The sequence below is a fragment of the Sylvia atricapilla genome, chromosome 27, assembly GCF_009819655.1.
Source record: "Sylvia atricapilla isolate bSylAtr1 chromosome 27, bSylAtr1.pri, whole genome shotgun sequence".
Classification (NCBI taxonomy): domain Eukaryota; kingdom Metazoa; phylum Chordata; class Aves; order Passeriformes; family Sylviidae; genus Sylvia; species Sylvia atricapilla.
The window spans coordinates 4,110,662-4,125,181 of NC_089166.1; the positions used below are offsets into that span (position 1 = coordinate 4,110,662).

Here is a 14,520-nt window from a genome sequence, read left to right on the forward strand (position 1 = left end):
CCCCACCCCCCTCTCTCAGCCTTGTCATGTCCCTCCTGAGGGACATTGCCAAGCTGGGCAGTCCCCGTGGCTGGGGGAAGTCTCAGGACTCACTCAACGTTCTTGGACCATGCCGGGGGGTTGCTCATCGTCATAAACACGCAGTTGGTTAAAATGGTGATCATGATGAACATGCTGAATAATTTAAAGCCTAGTCAAGGACAAATGCTCTGGGTGGTGCCTGGATCCCCACTCCCCATGGTCAGGAAGCCAAGTGTCCCTGTTCCTCTTGTCCTGGCTGCCTCCATGGTCCCTCATCCTACCCTGCTCCTCCTGCTGCTCTCTGCCTCAGTCCTGTGCTCACACTTCCCTCTCTTCCTCTTTGCTCCTGTGCATAGTCCCAGCCCCTTCCCTTTCTTTCTGTTCCGCTTCCCAGCTCTATGGTGCTGGCTCTGCCTCTCTTTCTGCCTCCTGTGCTCCTTCTTTTTTATCACCTTGCGATACAGCTTTCCCTTCCTTTCATAGTCTCTCCAGACCTCAAAAACCTTCAACCTCTTTCTAGAAAGTTCTAACTCTTGGGCTTAGACCCCTCTGCTGCAAAACCTCCCTCTTTTCCTCCTCCCTCATGGCCATGAACCCCCACTTCCTCCAGAGCCCTCCTGGGATCACTTCCACCCACCCTGCAATGCCGCTTGTGCTCTGGCTCCTTTCCTGCCTTTCCCTCTCTGTCCTGGTTCCTCTGCTTTCCTCTCTCAAAGCCTCCTTGGAGCTCTCCTGCTCGCCCACTTCCCAGTGGGACCAGATTCCCTGACCCATGAACATTTCCTTCCTTTCCAAGTCTCCCCAGACCACAAAACCCTTCAACCTCTCCCTAGGAAGCTTCACGACTTGAGCTTCTTTCCTTCTCCCGCCAAAGTGATTCCTCCCTTCTCCAACCTAGAGTGAGCTCTTGGTGTCACCGAGGTGCCCATCAAGCACCTACTCTTCGGACTAAAGCACTGCACAGCAGGTCCTGGCTGTGCTGGGGCCCAGGAGGTTTCCTTACCACCCCCTCATGAACACCTTCCCTTGTCCCTCTCCTGGGGCTGTTTGGACTCTGAACACCAGGGTTTGACCTGACCATGGGAGCAGCATCCCAGAGATCAAGGATATGAATGGATGAGGATTTTGATGGCTCCTCTGCGGATGGGGTGGAAGGGCCCCAGCATGTAGAGGGCAGGGGTGGCCGAGAAGCGGAAGATCGACTTGCCCTTGTTGAGGACTATGAACGTCTGTGGAGAAAAGAGAGGAGGGGAGGGTTAGTCCTGCACTCCCCAAAACACCACAAACCAAGGGCTGCCTTCAGAGGGGAGATCTCTCTGCATGTTTGGAGCTCCAAAGGCTTGGAGATGCTCTCTGCTTTGGAAGAGAAGCAACCAGAGCAGTCTGGGCTGGTGGATCACCAGGATGGGCTCAGGTAAGCACGTGGAAAGTACAGGAGGTCCCTTCTTGAGTCTTTTGCCGGGGACTTACACCTAAAGCCAAGCCTACCACGGACAAAGCTCTGGCCCTCACCTTCTTGTCCTTGTAGAAAGGGTCCAGATCTTCCAGGGGGGTCCCAATCAGCTCCAGGGGTGGGTCACCATAGATGAGGGGCAGGTTCTTGCCAGCTTCCAGGTCACTGCTGGGCTTGACCTCCTCTTCCTCGGGCATCTCCACATGCTGCCGCTTTATCCGGAGCGCCTCGGCCTCGGCCATGCGCTGCTCGATGGCGGCCAGCGAGGCCGGGGTGAAGGGGCGCAGGTTCTCGGGGCCCGGGATGTGCGGCAGGCCGGCCATCCTCTCATTCTGCTTCCGGGCCACCCGCGCCCTGCCTGCGGGGACACGGGGCTCAAATGTCACCTGGGGACATCTCGGGGGCAATCGGTGGCAGGGTCTCAGTGGATTTTAAGCAAATGGGTTTACGGCAGAAATCTTGAGCTCGCAGGGAAGGTTATTGTATGTGGATCACAGAGCCCCCCTCTGTGTTCCTGCTCCTCCCAGACCGCCATTCCCTTTTGGAGCTGGGAAACCTCAGTCTGGAGGAGGCTCAGGGGGGACCTTCTGGCTCTCCACAGCTCCCTGACTGGATGGGGCAGCCAGAGGTGGGTGGGGCTCTGCTCCCAGGAGCAGCCACAGGACAAGGGGACACAACCTTAGGGGACGTAAAATTCCTAAAGACTGGACATCAGGAGAAACTTTTTCCAGAAGGGTTGGGCATTGGAAGGGGCTGCTCCATGGTGGTGGAGTCACCATCCCTGGAGGTGTTTAAGGAAAGCCTGGGTGTGGCACTGAGTGTCATGGTCTGGGTGACAAAGGGGCTGTTGGGTCATGGATTGGACTTGAAGATTTCAAAGGTCTTTTCCAACCTCCTTAATTCTGTAATTCTGTGATTCTCTGATTCAACCTCCGATCAGGAGGCACCACGAGGCTGGGACACCTGGTGTCCCTGTCACCTCCTGGCTGTGTCAGACACACAATTTCACAGCCCAAACACAGTGTTTCAACACAACCAAGCACCTTTGGGAGCAGTGGCCCCACTTCAGCTGCCTCCCTTTGGCAGGGCATCAACAACTTTGCTCCTGCAGCTCCTGCAAGAGGCCTGTGCTGCCCTAAACGAGAGGTTCCTGAGCCAGAGGAGCTGGGTCCTGCAGGGCTATGGCCCTGCCAGAGCTCCCAGCCATGGGAAGCACAAGGAGCCTGCACCTCTGGGTGGCTCTGCTCCCAGAAAGCGTTAAAGGCTTGTCCTGAACCTAGAAGCGAAGCAGTAATGGCACTTTTGAATGCTACAGGGATCAGGATGACTTCCCAGAGGGAACAGGGTGGGTGGGTTAGGAGAGGTAGGGATGTTCTGCTGCACAAGAAGGGTTGGAGAGAGGGAAGTGTGGAGCAGAGGAGTGGCTGCGTTTGGCGAGGAGGCTGACGTGCCCTGGGAGAGGTGGAGATGCTGACAGAGGCTCCCCCAACACCACAGATGTTCTTGCTTTCAGCTCCTGTGCCTTAACAATGTCCCATAACCACCAGATTGTGTGGGATACGAGCCCAGCATTCTGTAAAACTCAACCCTGCTTCTCATGGATACTGGGACAGCTGCACCTCTGTGCCTCACCCTCCCAAACCAAGCATCCCACTGGCAAACCCAAACTTTCTGTGAAGCTGCCAGGCACCTGCCCCCAAAAAACCTTCAGGATCAATACTGCTCACCACCCCAACCCTGCTGTGCTGAGAGCTGGAAACCCTCAGCCCTTTGGGATTAGGGAGAACTGGACATTTACAGCCCTGATGGGAAAAGGAACTAGAAATGGAGCTGAGGGAGCTCAGCTGGAGAAAAGGAGGCTCAGGGGGGACCTTGTGGCTCTGCACAACTCCCTGCCAGGAGGGGACAGCCGAGGGGGGCGTCGGGCTCTGCTCCCAGGGAACAGGGACAGGAGGAAAGAGAACAGCCTCAGGCTGGGCCAGGGGAGGTTTAAATTGATTGTTGGGAAAATTTCTTCATGGAAAAGTTAGCCAGACTTTGGAACAGGCTGCCCAGTGCAGTGGTGGAGTCCCCGTCCATGGAGGGGTTTAAAAGCTGTGTGGATGTGGCACTTGGGGACAGGGGCCAGTGGTGGCCTTGGCAGTGCTGGGGAAACAGTTGGGCTTGATGATCTCTGAGGACTTTTCCAACCTGAAGAATTCTCTGACTCCATCTGTTTCAGGAGAGTTTTGTCCTCACTGAAGGGGGTTATTTAATGGCACAAACTGAGACACGTCACTGCAAAGTGGAGTCTGGCCCCAGCCCAACTTGTGGCCCCAACTGCTGCACAACAGAGCCCAGAGCAGGTTCTCCGTGAGGGGGATGGACCCCAGAGGTGGGACCTCATCAAAGCAATCAAAAAGGGAATTTTGGCCCCCAGGTGTCTCTGGGAAGGGACAATGCCCAGGCAGAAGTGCCACCAGTGCTGCTTCTCATGGAGTTACTCTGGACTTACACCCAGCTGCTGCTCCACTTGAGCAGCTTTGGAACCTTCTCCTCGATAACAAGGAGCTAAAATAACCAAAAAGCACGGGGCTGTGTCCAGCTTTGTCACCCCAGACCCCACTGGGAATGCACTGGTGCAGGGGATCACAGAACGCCTCCGGCTGGGAATGGATCCATGGGGATCATAGAGGGAGCAGCAGCTCCAGCAGGACCCTCAGTGCCCACGGGCGGCTCCGAGGACTCAGAGGAGCTGGTTGCTTTGGGCAGCCTCAATTTCCTTGGAAATGGGGATCTGCAGGGCTGTCAGGGCCAGCCCATGGGCTGTCCCAGGCTCAGTGCAGGCGGCGCTGCCCGGGCCGCGTTTCCCTCGGGCGCTGCCGCTGCGGTCCCCAGCGCTGTCCCCGCTGCCGGAGGTGGCTCTGCCTCCAGCTGCCACCAGCGATCAGCGCCGGGCTCAGGTTTCTGCAGCCCCATGACTCTGCTCATTCCTGTCCCGGCGGCAGCCGCAGCGAGCAACCCCAGCCCTGCTCCTGCCCGTGTCCCCTCTCCGTGTCGCTGGGCTGGAGCCACCGAGCCGCACCAGGAGCGGGCCGGCAGCCACCCAGGGAGATGCTGGGGCAGGGCAGCACTGCCTGGGGTCACACCGGGAGGCTCAAAAGGGGGTGCTGCCCCTGTCATGGGGATTCTCTGTGGCTTTTTGGGGTCTTTTGCAGCTCTTGGTCCTGCTCAGAGCCCTTTGGGGCCAAGCAGAGCAGATGGGATGGCTCCAGGGGGCAGGACTAATCCCATGTCCACATCCCACACACCACAGTCGGGAAGCCACCAGCATCTCGGGTGGCTTCCCAAATTCAGAAGCAAAGCCAAGGCCAGGCTCTGTGAGGGCTCAGCCCAGCACCTTTGTGTCCCCAGTGAGCCCAGTCCCACACTGGTGTGGGTACGTGGCTGGGTCCCACCAGACCAGATGAAGGGTCCCACCCTGGGACCAGCCCCTGGCCATGGGGACAGGAGGAGCAGCCCTGGCCATGCCCTGGCACATCCTGGCACATTTTTAGCAGCTCCTATAAATAACCCAGATCAAACTCTTTGCGCCTCCATAGGTAGAGGCAGTCCATGCCCAGTGACAGGTGCTGCCCTGGGCACAAATCACCCACGAGGTCCCTCAGGGCTCTGGCCTGGCTCTTCAGGACCCGAGTCCTCCAAGAGTCCCTGATTAAGGAAGATCATCCTTCCTGCTGGGAAATCAATCACTTAAAATGTCTCTACAGTGCACTGTTTTATTTGCTTCTTAAATTTTGGCCACCCAGCTAAGCTGAATGACTCCTTTTTGCTGTGACACGGGTGATTGCAGCTTTGGGACATCTGAACCCTCAGCTCCTCCATCAGGAATTGCCAGCAGGGAACTGAGAGCAACTCCCGGCTCAGGAGTGCCCAGGCTGCACTTGGAGAGAAATTCAGTTCCCTCTGATATTTTTGCTGCTCTGAGGGCACACAAAGGATTCAGGCTCCAAAATAACAGGACTGGTTTGAGAGGTCCCAGGGCTGCTGTGTTAGAGGTTCTGTGTAACAGGACAGAGGGTGGCAGGTCCTGTCTGAGGCTGCTGGAAAAGTCACCCCATGCAGACACTTCATTCAGCCCAGAAAATGACCTCCCATGGGCTGAGGAAGAGGAGGGGAGGACATTCTTGGCTCTGAAGGCACAGGGGTTTGGGATGTCCCTGCACCTGCCTGACCCAGGCTCCAGCTTCTCTCTCCCTAAGGTGTTTTTCAGGGGGATCACCTGGAGTCTCCTGTGCTCTGGGGGAGCATCTGCAGCCCCAGTTTCCCATGGAATCGGCCCAGAGCGGTGCAGTTTCCCCTCTTTCCCCTCTCACCACACTCAGGGGCGGGTTAGTGAGGGCAGGCACCCCTGGGGGTGTGCCAGGGATGGAGGCTGCTCCGGGGAGATCCCAACCCCACGGACATCGGGGACAGCAGTGGGATGTCCTGACCATTCAAACACAGCTCAGGGAGCTGCCCTGACCTGCTCTAGGAGGAGTTCACCTGTGAACCTACCCTACAAGGTTAATCCTCTTGAGACACTCTGGAAAAAACCCCGCAGAGACCAAGTGGGACACGAGCCCAAGAGAGAAAACACCCGGAGCGGCCCCGAGCGGGTGTAAATCAGCTTCACTCAGCAGGAGCAGCAGAGCCAGCCCGGGGCCCTGCAGCAGGGATTAGTGTGGGACAAGGGACTCGTGTGACCGCTGCAGCGAGGGGACAGACGGTGCCAAGCGGGCGCGGGGCTGGCCTCGCTCCGGAGCTGTGTTAGCACCCAGCACTCGGGAAAGCAGAGCCTGTCACAGCCCCGCCCAAACCCGCCCAGCGCAGCCCTGCAGCATCCCCTCGGTGCCTCCCAGACCCTCCCGGAGGCAGCGCTTCCACCCCAGCAGCGCCCGGGGCTGACACCGCCAGGAAATCCCCTCCCTCTGCATCCCCATCGTCCCCGGCGGGCTGGGGCAGCAGGGCTCGGCTGGTCCTGCAGGCTTTGGGGCTGAGTCACAGCTCAACCCTGGGAGCTCGGGGAATGTCCCCAGGGCTGCCGTGGGCACCATCCCTCCTCCCCTGCACGTCCCCGAGCCTCCAGGAGCAGCTCTCTGTCCTGGGCTGCATTCCCTGGGCAGCAGGGAAAGGGGATTCTGCATCCATCCCCGACATCAGAGGGATGTGGGATGAGTCCAGAGGAGGCCACGGAACCTCTCTGGTGCCAGGCTGGGAGAGCTGGGGGTGTTCACCTGGAGAGGAGAAGCTCCAGGGAAAGCTCAGAGCCCTTCCAGGGGCAAAGGGGCTCCAGGAGAGCTGGAGAGGGACTGGGGACAAGGGATGGAGGGACACAGGGAATGGCTTCCCACTGCCAGAGGGCAGGGCTGGCTGGGATATTGGGCAGGAATTGTTCCCTGGCAGGGTGGGCAGGGCTGGCACAGGGTGCCCAGAGCAGCTGTGGCTGCCCCTGGATCCCTGGCAGTGTCCAAGGCAGGTTGGACGGTGCTTGGTGCAGCCTGGGGTAGTGGAAGGTGTCCCTGCCCGTGGCACATGGGTGGAATTAAATGGTTTCTAAGGTCCCTTCCAACCCAAACCATTCCATGATCCTGTGATCCCTGAGCCATTCCCAACCCTGCTCTCCCAACCCTACTGTGTGTCCATGAATCCCCCTCTCCACCCCTGCATGCACTGAATAGGTTTTAAAGCCCCCAGATTCCACGGAGTAGGCTGCCAAGAAAGCACAAATTTGCTCCAAGCCCAGCCAGGGCACCAGAAGCCTGCAGGGTGACAGGAGCTGTGTTGGAAAGTCTGATGGCTGCAGGAAACCCTCCTGCCAAGGACCTAGGGATGCCACAGGCTGAAAAAGTCTCATGGGGTGTTTATTTGTTTAGTTCTTACTGTATTTCCCAAAAATTTTAGGAAAAAACGTGGGATGATTGAAACAAAGCTGATGTGAAATGGATTTTGTTATCCACAAGTGGCAGAGGGGTGGAGAACTTCAATCCTGCAGGTGGGGACGATTCACCTCGGGTCCTGCACATTTCCCAGGGGCTGAACAGCGCATTGGAATTTTCAGGATTATGGGGGTTTCTCTCAGGAACTCGGATAAGTGGTCTCAGTTGTGCCAGGAAAAATCAACTATTTTATAAACAATTTTACATCCCTTTCTGTGCCTTTGAAGACTTTGATGCTTCCACCCCTGGATAAATACTGGTCCCTTAATTCTATGCTGTAACTCCATTACAGAAACAATCTGGAAAGATACAGGAATTCTCCACAATTTCCTTTTGCACACAAATGGCTCTTAGGACACTGCTGTGGGATGCTGGAATTCCACTGCCATGGTGGTGCTGGAAACTCACTGGGTTTTTAGGCTGCTTTAAAGGCAGATTTTAAAGGTGATTTTCACAAGAAAACAACACCATTAAGGAAATTAAGCCTTTCCCCACTCTGTTTTAAAATAGTGGTGGGCTCGGAAGACTTAGAGTGAGAAAAAAAATTATTTTTTTATTTTCCAGCATTATCCTTTGAATCTCCAATGTTTTGGAGCGCTCAGTGGGCTGTGTGGCTCAGACACCTCTGGCCCTGGTGGCTGCCGTGAGTGACACATCCCAGGGCTGGTTCCTGTCACCACCACGGCTCTTTACCCTGCTCTGGGTGGGGTTTGTTGCTCTGCCTGCAGCACGGCCCAGGCCAAGTGTGCCAGCGGGAATGTGGGATGTTTCCAAGCGCATCCGTCACCCCGGGGCTGCCTGGAATCCACCCCGACAGCCAAAGGGAAGGACTGCTGAAAGCCCTTGGGAAATTATTCCAGAGCCAGCCCAGCACTGCTGGATGCCTTTTCCCAGCCAGAGCAGGGACACTGAGATGCTGCAGCAGTTCCTGCTCCTCAGGTGCCACCACAGTCCCTCAGGCAAGGCCACTTCATGTCACCCACAGGTCACCCAAGGCAGCAGTGTTGGAGGGGCTGAGGAGGGACTTGGGACAAGGAATGGAGGAACAGGACTGGGAATGGCTTCCCACTGCCAGAGGGCAGGGCTGGACAGGATAGTGGGAAGGAATTCCTCCCTGTGAGGGACTGGGATGGAATTCCCAGAGCAGCTGTGGCTGCCCCTGGATCCCTGGCAGTGTCCAAGCCCAGGTTGGACAGGGCTTGGAGCAACCTGGGACAGTGGAAGGTGTCCCTGCCCATGGAATGAGCTGAGCTTTAAGGTCTTTCCAACTCAAACCATTCCCTGATTCCACGATTTTAAGCACACACAGAATGAATTCTCAGCTATGGGAATGATGCAGCTCTGCTGCCTTTTGCCTGTCTCGAGCAAAGAGGAGCCCTCCCAACACTCTCCAGCCTCTTCCTGGCAACAGCCAAGCCTCTCCAGCCTCGTGCTGCACTGGGAGGACACCCAGCAGCTGTGCTGGGGCTGGGGGATTTCCACAGAACAGGAGGGACGCACAATTCCATGGGAGCTGTGTCCCATTCCAGCAGCACCTTCCGTGGGTTCTCCACTGCTTTGGGTGCTCTGCACCTGCCAAAAAATGGTGCCACACCCTCCTCCAGCTCCTTGCAAAGACTCAGCCGAGCCCATCCCGGCACTTCCTTCCTTTGGAGAGCCAAACCCTCCGTGCTGAGCCTCCAGCAGGGGCACAGCTCCTCCAGGCACACGGACCCCAAAAATCCAGCCCCGCAAAAGTGTCTCCGCTCCTGCACCAGCATCAAACCCATGTGGGAACGAATTCCCTGAAATTCTCGGATCCTGCTGCCCTGGAGTTCCTGGGGCTCGGTGCCCTGAGGCTGTACCTGCTGTGCTCGGGGCGGGGTGGCACACACAGCCCGAGAGCTGTGAAATCCTGGGATACTCTCCCCGGCCACAGATGGAAATAGGAGGTTGCACCATCCTGCAGCCATGCACTGATCCGTTCCTGCCTGGAGCCGGGGATGCCACCCCATCCACTCCTGCTGTCCCTGCTGGGGGACAGGGCATTGCTGGAAAGGGGACACCGGGCTGGGTGGCGGCTTGGGGTTATTTTGGGGGGGTTGGCAGTGCTGGAGGCTTGAGCAGCCAGGGAAGGGTTAAAGTGGGGTCCCTGAACTTCCCCACTGCCCACCCTGCACTCGGGTGTCATCCGGAGCTGCGGCTCCTCCCTGCCAGCAGCTCCCGTGTCAGGCTTGGGAAAGACCTGAGCCGTGCTGGGAGGGCAGCGAGGGGACAGCGAGGGGGCCCGGAGAGTGGTGTGGGACTGGAGTGACCTGCTGTCCCCACGGAGTTCCCCAGGCTCGGGGGCTCGGGGGCAGAGATGCCCCCAGCTCCGGGTTTGCCAAGAGAGACACCAGCTCCTGTAGGGATGCCCAGCACCCAGGAGCAGGTCCCAGAGCTGCTGCTCCCATGGGATTTGCAATACTGGGAGCCCTGCAATTTCCCAAGGCTGGAGGGTGCCCCTTTTCCCTTTGCAGCCTCTGGATCCCAATTCCCTGGACCAGCATGGGGCACCTGGAGCTGTCACAGATGCTGAGCCTCACAGCCCAAGGGATCTCATTCACATCCACCTGCAAATGGAGAAGGGGCACCCAAAGACAAGATGTTCCAGGGATTTATGAATCCCAGGAGGGAGGCAGCAGGACAGGCACAGAGGCTGAGCATCCTCCCTGCTCTCTCCCGAGCTGAACTGGGATCTCCACCCTCACAACTTCCCAAAGTATCCACCACCTTCTCCCCTGCACAGAAACCACCTCATTAGTCCAACCTGCTGCAAACAGAAACGGTGCTGGATGTCTCCTCATGGCTCTGCTGTTCTCACTCCCACTCCAAATCCAGCAAATTTCCCTGAGTGGAGATGGAGCTGCCCAAGGGACTCCACAGAGCCCTTTTGCCTGAACTGGACCCTTTTGCACACATCAGAAAATAGAAAATGCTATTTAAATATTAGCACAGCAGAGTCAAAGCAGGACTTTGTGCTCATTTAATCAGTTCCTGTAAATATGCTTTACCCCCTTCAAATCATTATAAATCTGGCATTTTTCCTGGAAAGGAAAAAGGGGGCAGCTCCAGTGCTGCACCAACCCATCCAGGAGCTCCCCGGGATAATGGGAATGACTGGGATGTCCTGCTGTCCCCAGGGCTTTATGGAATTGTTGTCTCTTGCCGGCAGCCGCATCCCTCGCCTGCCGCAGGCTGATCCCTGACAGCTCCATCCGTGCCCGTGAGGGCAGGGGAGGAAATGCTCGTGCTCCTCGGCAAACTTCCCTCTGCAGCTCTGCACCGGCCCCGGGAACGAGGGATGGGGAAATGGGGGGATGAGGGAATGTGGGAATGTGGGAATGGGGGGAATGGGGTAATGGGGGGAAGAGGGGGATGAGGGGAATGGGGGAATGGGGGAATGGGGTAATGGGGGAATGGGGGAATGGGGGAATGGGGGAATGGGGGAATGGGGGAATGGGGGGAATGGGGGAATGGGTGCTGACTGCCCCCTGGATAAACCCCCAAATGGCTCTGGGGGTGCACAGCGGGCCCTGCCCGTGCAGTTACTGAAGGGAGCTGGCACAGAGGGGATACAGCATCCAAAAACCCCAAGCTGAACCCCACCCTGGCACTGCCTGATTGCCGTGGGGGGATACAGCTCTGAACCCCACCCTGGGCTCACCCTGGCACCCTTTGGTGGCCTGTGCACCCACAGCGCCAGTGTGAGAACAGCCTCCCCTTGCTACCCCATCCCTGACATTCCCGTGCAGAACAGGGGTCCCACCTCCTGCCCTCTGCCCTCAGGGTCCCTCCCTGCTGCCCCACGGGGACGGGGGCTCTGCAGAGACAGGGCTTTTCCCGAGAGGAGACACTGGGAGCACCCGCAGACCTTTCCTTCAACCTTGACTTGCCCAGGCCGGGGTTTATATTTAGACCTCCAGGAGGAGAAGCCAAAGAAATGAGCCTTGCAACTTGTGAGCCCTGCCTGTGGCTCCTTTACTGCCGCGGGGACAGTGTCTCGGGAACCCACTGCCCACCATGTCCCTGGCTGTCTCCTCTCATCCTGACACAGCTCTGTGGCCACTGGGGGCCCATTGGCTGCTGCCACCCTCGTCCCCGTGCCCTGCCTACACCTCTGTGGGGACTTGCTCCCCTGTCCCGGACAGTTTTCCATGCAGGGGGGTCCAGCAGGTGCCTCCAGCCCTAAACACCCTCCCAGAGAAAAGAGAGTCCCTCCTGGTCCCATCCACCTCCAGCACTTGGACTGCAAATCCCGGGACGTTGCTGGTACCGCTCCAGACACGGTGACAACGACAAACCTGGGGACATCCAAGAGCCCGCAGCCCCTGCCCGGGGGCCTGGCAGCAGCCCAGGACTGACCCCAGTACTTACTGTTGGGTGGAAAGTGCGAAATCCCAAGGAGAGACCTTTTAGGGCCAGAATTTCCCTCTCCTTCGACTCCTGGAGGCTTTGGCTCGGCGAGTTGGCAGAGCAGCTGTTGCTTCTGCTGTCAGATGGTCATGAGTGAAACCTGAGGACATGCGGGGTCCTTCAGGTAGCCTGGCCCGTCTCAGCTGTGGCATTCGTCCCCCGCCGCGCCAATCACGGCGCTGCCGGGGCCGGGCCCCCGCGGCCCCATCTCCTCCAGCCCCATCGCCTCCAGCCCCATCTCCTCCGGCCCCATCGCCTTCAGCACCCTGGAGCAGCCACGCTTCTCCCCTTGCTGGCAAATGAGGGGTGTCTGTCGCTTGTTTGTGCCTCCCACTCACCCTCTTGCACCAGAACATCCCAAGAGCATCCGATGGCTCCTTGCATGTCCTGCCCACGGGGAGCCCCGTGAGCCACAGCCGGGGTGACACGGAAAGAGGGATTTGCCATGGGGTTGTGGCCCCTTTTGTGTTTCCTGATGGGGCCTTTGGGTGCTCCTGCCAAGCCCAGGTGTTTCTGGGGTTCGTGGGGTGCTCGGGGCACACCCAGGGTCGGGAGGAGGGTGGAAGGGCACCCAGCTTGCAGGGTCACCCTTTTGGGGTGCTCAGAGCTGTGTTGGGGGTGGAGCAGCCACCCCAGTACTCAGCCTGGTCAGAGGGTTCATTACCTCCCCAAAACCACTGTCTCTGTGAATCATTTCTGCTTTTCCAGTCCCAAAACACCCTGGAGAAACTTCCCAGTGTTGGGGTGGCTTCAGTGGAGCTGCAGCCCCTGCCTTGCCCAGCCTGGAATCCCATGGGAATCCTCTTCCCTGCCCAGTCCCTCACCCCTGTCCTCTCCAGCATCCTCCACAATCAACACATCCATGGCCAGGCCTGCAGCCCTGACACCCAGGGAACTGGGAAGTGAAGTTCCTTGGATTGATTCTGCTTCTCCCTCTGTGAGTTTCCTTTCCTGTGTGAGGCTGTGGGAATAAGGCAGAGCAGGAGCAATTTCAGCTCTCTAGAGAGAACTGGTGCAGGATGAGCTCCGTGCAGGGGATGCCAAAGATGTGCTTTAGGAGGCATCACTTGGGTCTCTTCAATTAAAAGTCAGGGGTCTTCTGGCTGGCTTGGAGGGGATAAAGCCGAGGCAAGGAGGGAGGGAGGAGCCCAGAGCCATACCAGGGATGGGTGGCTACAGGGCAGGGTTGGCACTGGGAGCCCACTGGGAGCTCAGCAGCAGATCAGCCACGATCCAGGGGCATGGAGTGTTCCCTGTGCATCCCGGGGTCAGTGGGTTTGGCTGGTGGGGACAGCATGGACAGGGACATCCTCCTGCTGTGGCTGCAGGGACTTTCCACTTGTTCTGTTGGTCACAGCAGGGAATTAAAGGGATGTTTGGTGGCTCCCAGCAGCTGCCCCGAGCCCAGCCTTGTCACCATGGGAAGGCTTTTCAAGCTGCACAGGTCCATTTTTGTTTTTCCCAGACCAAGAGCAGGCCTGGAGGGAGGCTGGAAACCCTGGGATGTGTCTCCTGCCCTGTGGGATGTGGAGACACTGAGGGGCCCCAGCAGGGCATAGGGGCACAGTTCTGTCTGCAAAACCAACTAAATCCCAATGGGAATGGGAGCTTGGGGCATCCAGAGGTACTGACAACACTGATCAGGGTGGGGAAATGTGTCCTTGGGTTTCCAGGGTGGAATTAGGGAAATGCTTGGTCCAGCCTGAGGGACCCTGGGGTATTTGAGGTGCCTTGGCTTGTGGTGCTGGAGCCACAGGATCATGGAATGGTTTGTGTTGGAAGGGATCTTAAAGCCCATCCAGTCCCGGCAGGGACACCTCCCAATATCCCAGGTTTCTCCAAGCTCTGTCCAACCTGGCCTTGGATACTTCCAGGCATCCAGGGGCAGCCACAGCTGCTCTGGGCACCCTGTGCCAGCCCTGCCCACCCTGCCAGGGAACAATTCCTGCCCAATATCCCATCCAGCCCTGCCCTATGGCAGTGGGAAACCATTCCCAGTCCTGTCCCTCCATCCCTTGTCCCCAGTGCCTCTCCAGCTCTCCTCTCCAGCGCTGCCATGGGACTGGCAGTGTCCCCTGGGCAGGCGGGGACTGGGCAGAGCCGGAGCTGCCCGCACAGGGAAAGGTGGCAACTCCCGGTGTGCTGGGACGCGGAGAGGGCGAATTCCCCGAGCTGTAGAGCCGGGACCGTCCCGGAGCGGGATGAAGGAGCACACGGAAGCACAGAGCACCCTCTGGGCCCAGGCAGGGAGTGCTGGCGGTTCCGGAGGAGGAAGGATGCCGGCACGGAGAGCAGCATCAGACACCGCGCTCCCAGCCCTCGGCCCTATTCCCTTCCCATCGCGGATTAACCCGCACCTGGCCGGCGCTGCCGGGCTGTCCCAGCTCTTCCCGAGCGGCCAGAGCAGTGTGACTCTTACCTCACTCGCTGGGGCTCTCGGAGCCGGGGTCGCTGGCCGCTGTCACCCCCGGGTGCCCTCGCTTGTGTCGTGCCCCGCGGGGACACCGCGCTCAGCGCTGCCACCCCGGGCTGCTGTCCCCGCTGTGGAGGGGCCGCAGTGCCACCCTCCGGCTCCAGGCAAAACACCCTCGTCCCAGACACTGCTCCGGCCCTGCGGGGCCACTCAGGACATCGAGGACAGGGTGGGTGAGGACG

The 14,520-nt window shown here is 58.5% G+C and overlaps 1 protein-coding gene across 1 annotated transcript in view; it reads right to left on the reverse strand.

Moving 5' to 3' along the window:
* SCN4A (sodium voltage-gated channel alpha subunit 4) overlaps positions 1-11,920 on the reverse strand; it is a 42,681-nt gene extending 30,761 nt beyond the window's left edge. The window contains exons 1-4 of the mRNA XM_066336851.1: positions 11,827-11,920; positions 1,534-1,832; positions 1,132-1,250; positions 94-183 (exon numbers count right to left, since the gene is read on the reverse strand). Of these exons, the coding sequence (XP_066192948.1) occupies positions 94-183; positions 1,132-1,250; positions 1,534-1,797 (473 nt within the window). The 5' untranslated portion in view covers positions 1,798-1,832; positions 11,827-11,920. The remainder of the gene's footprint in view (positions 1-93; positions 184-1,131; positions 1,251-1,533; positions 1,833-11,826) is intronic.
* Positions 11,921-14,520: the final 2,600 nt, after the last annotated feature.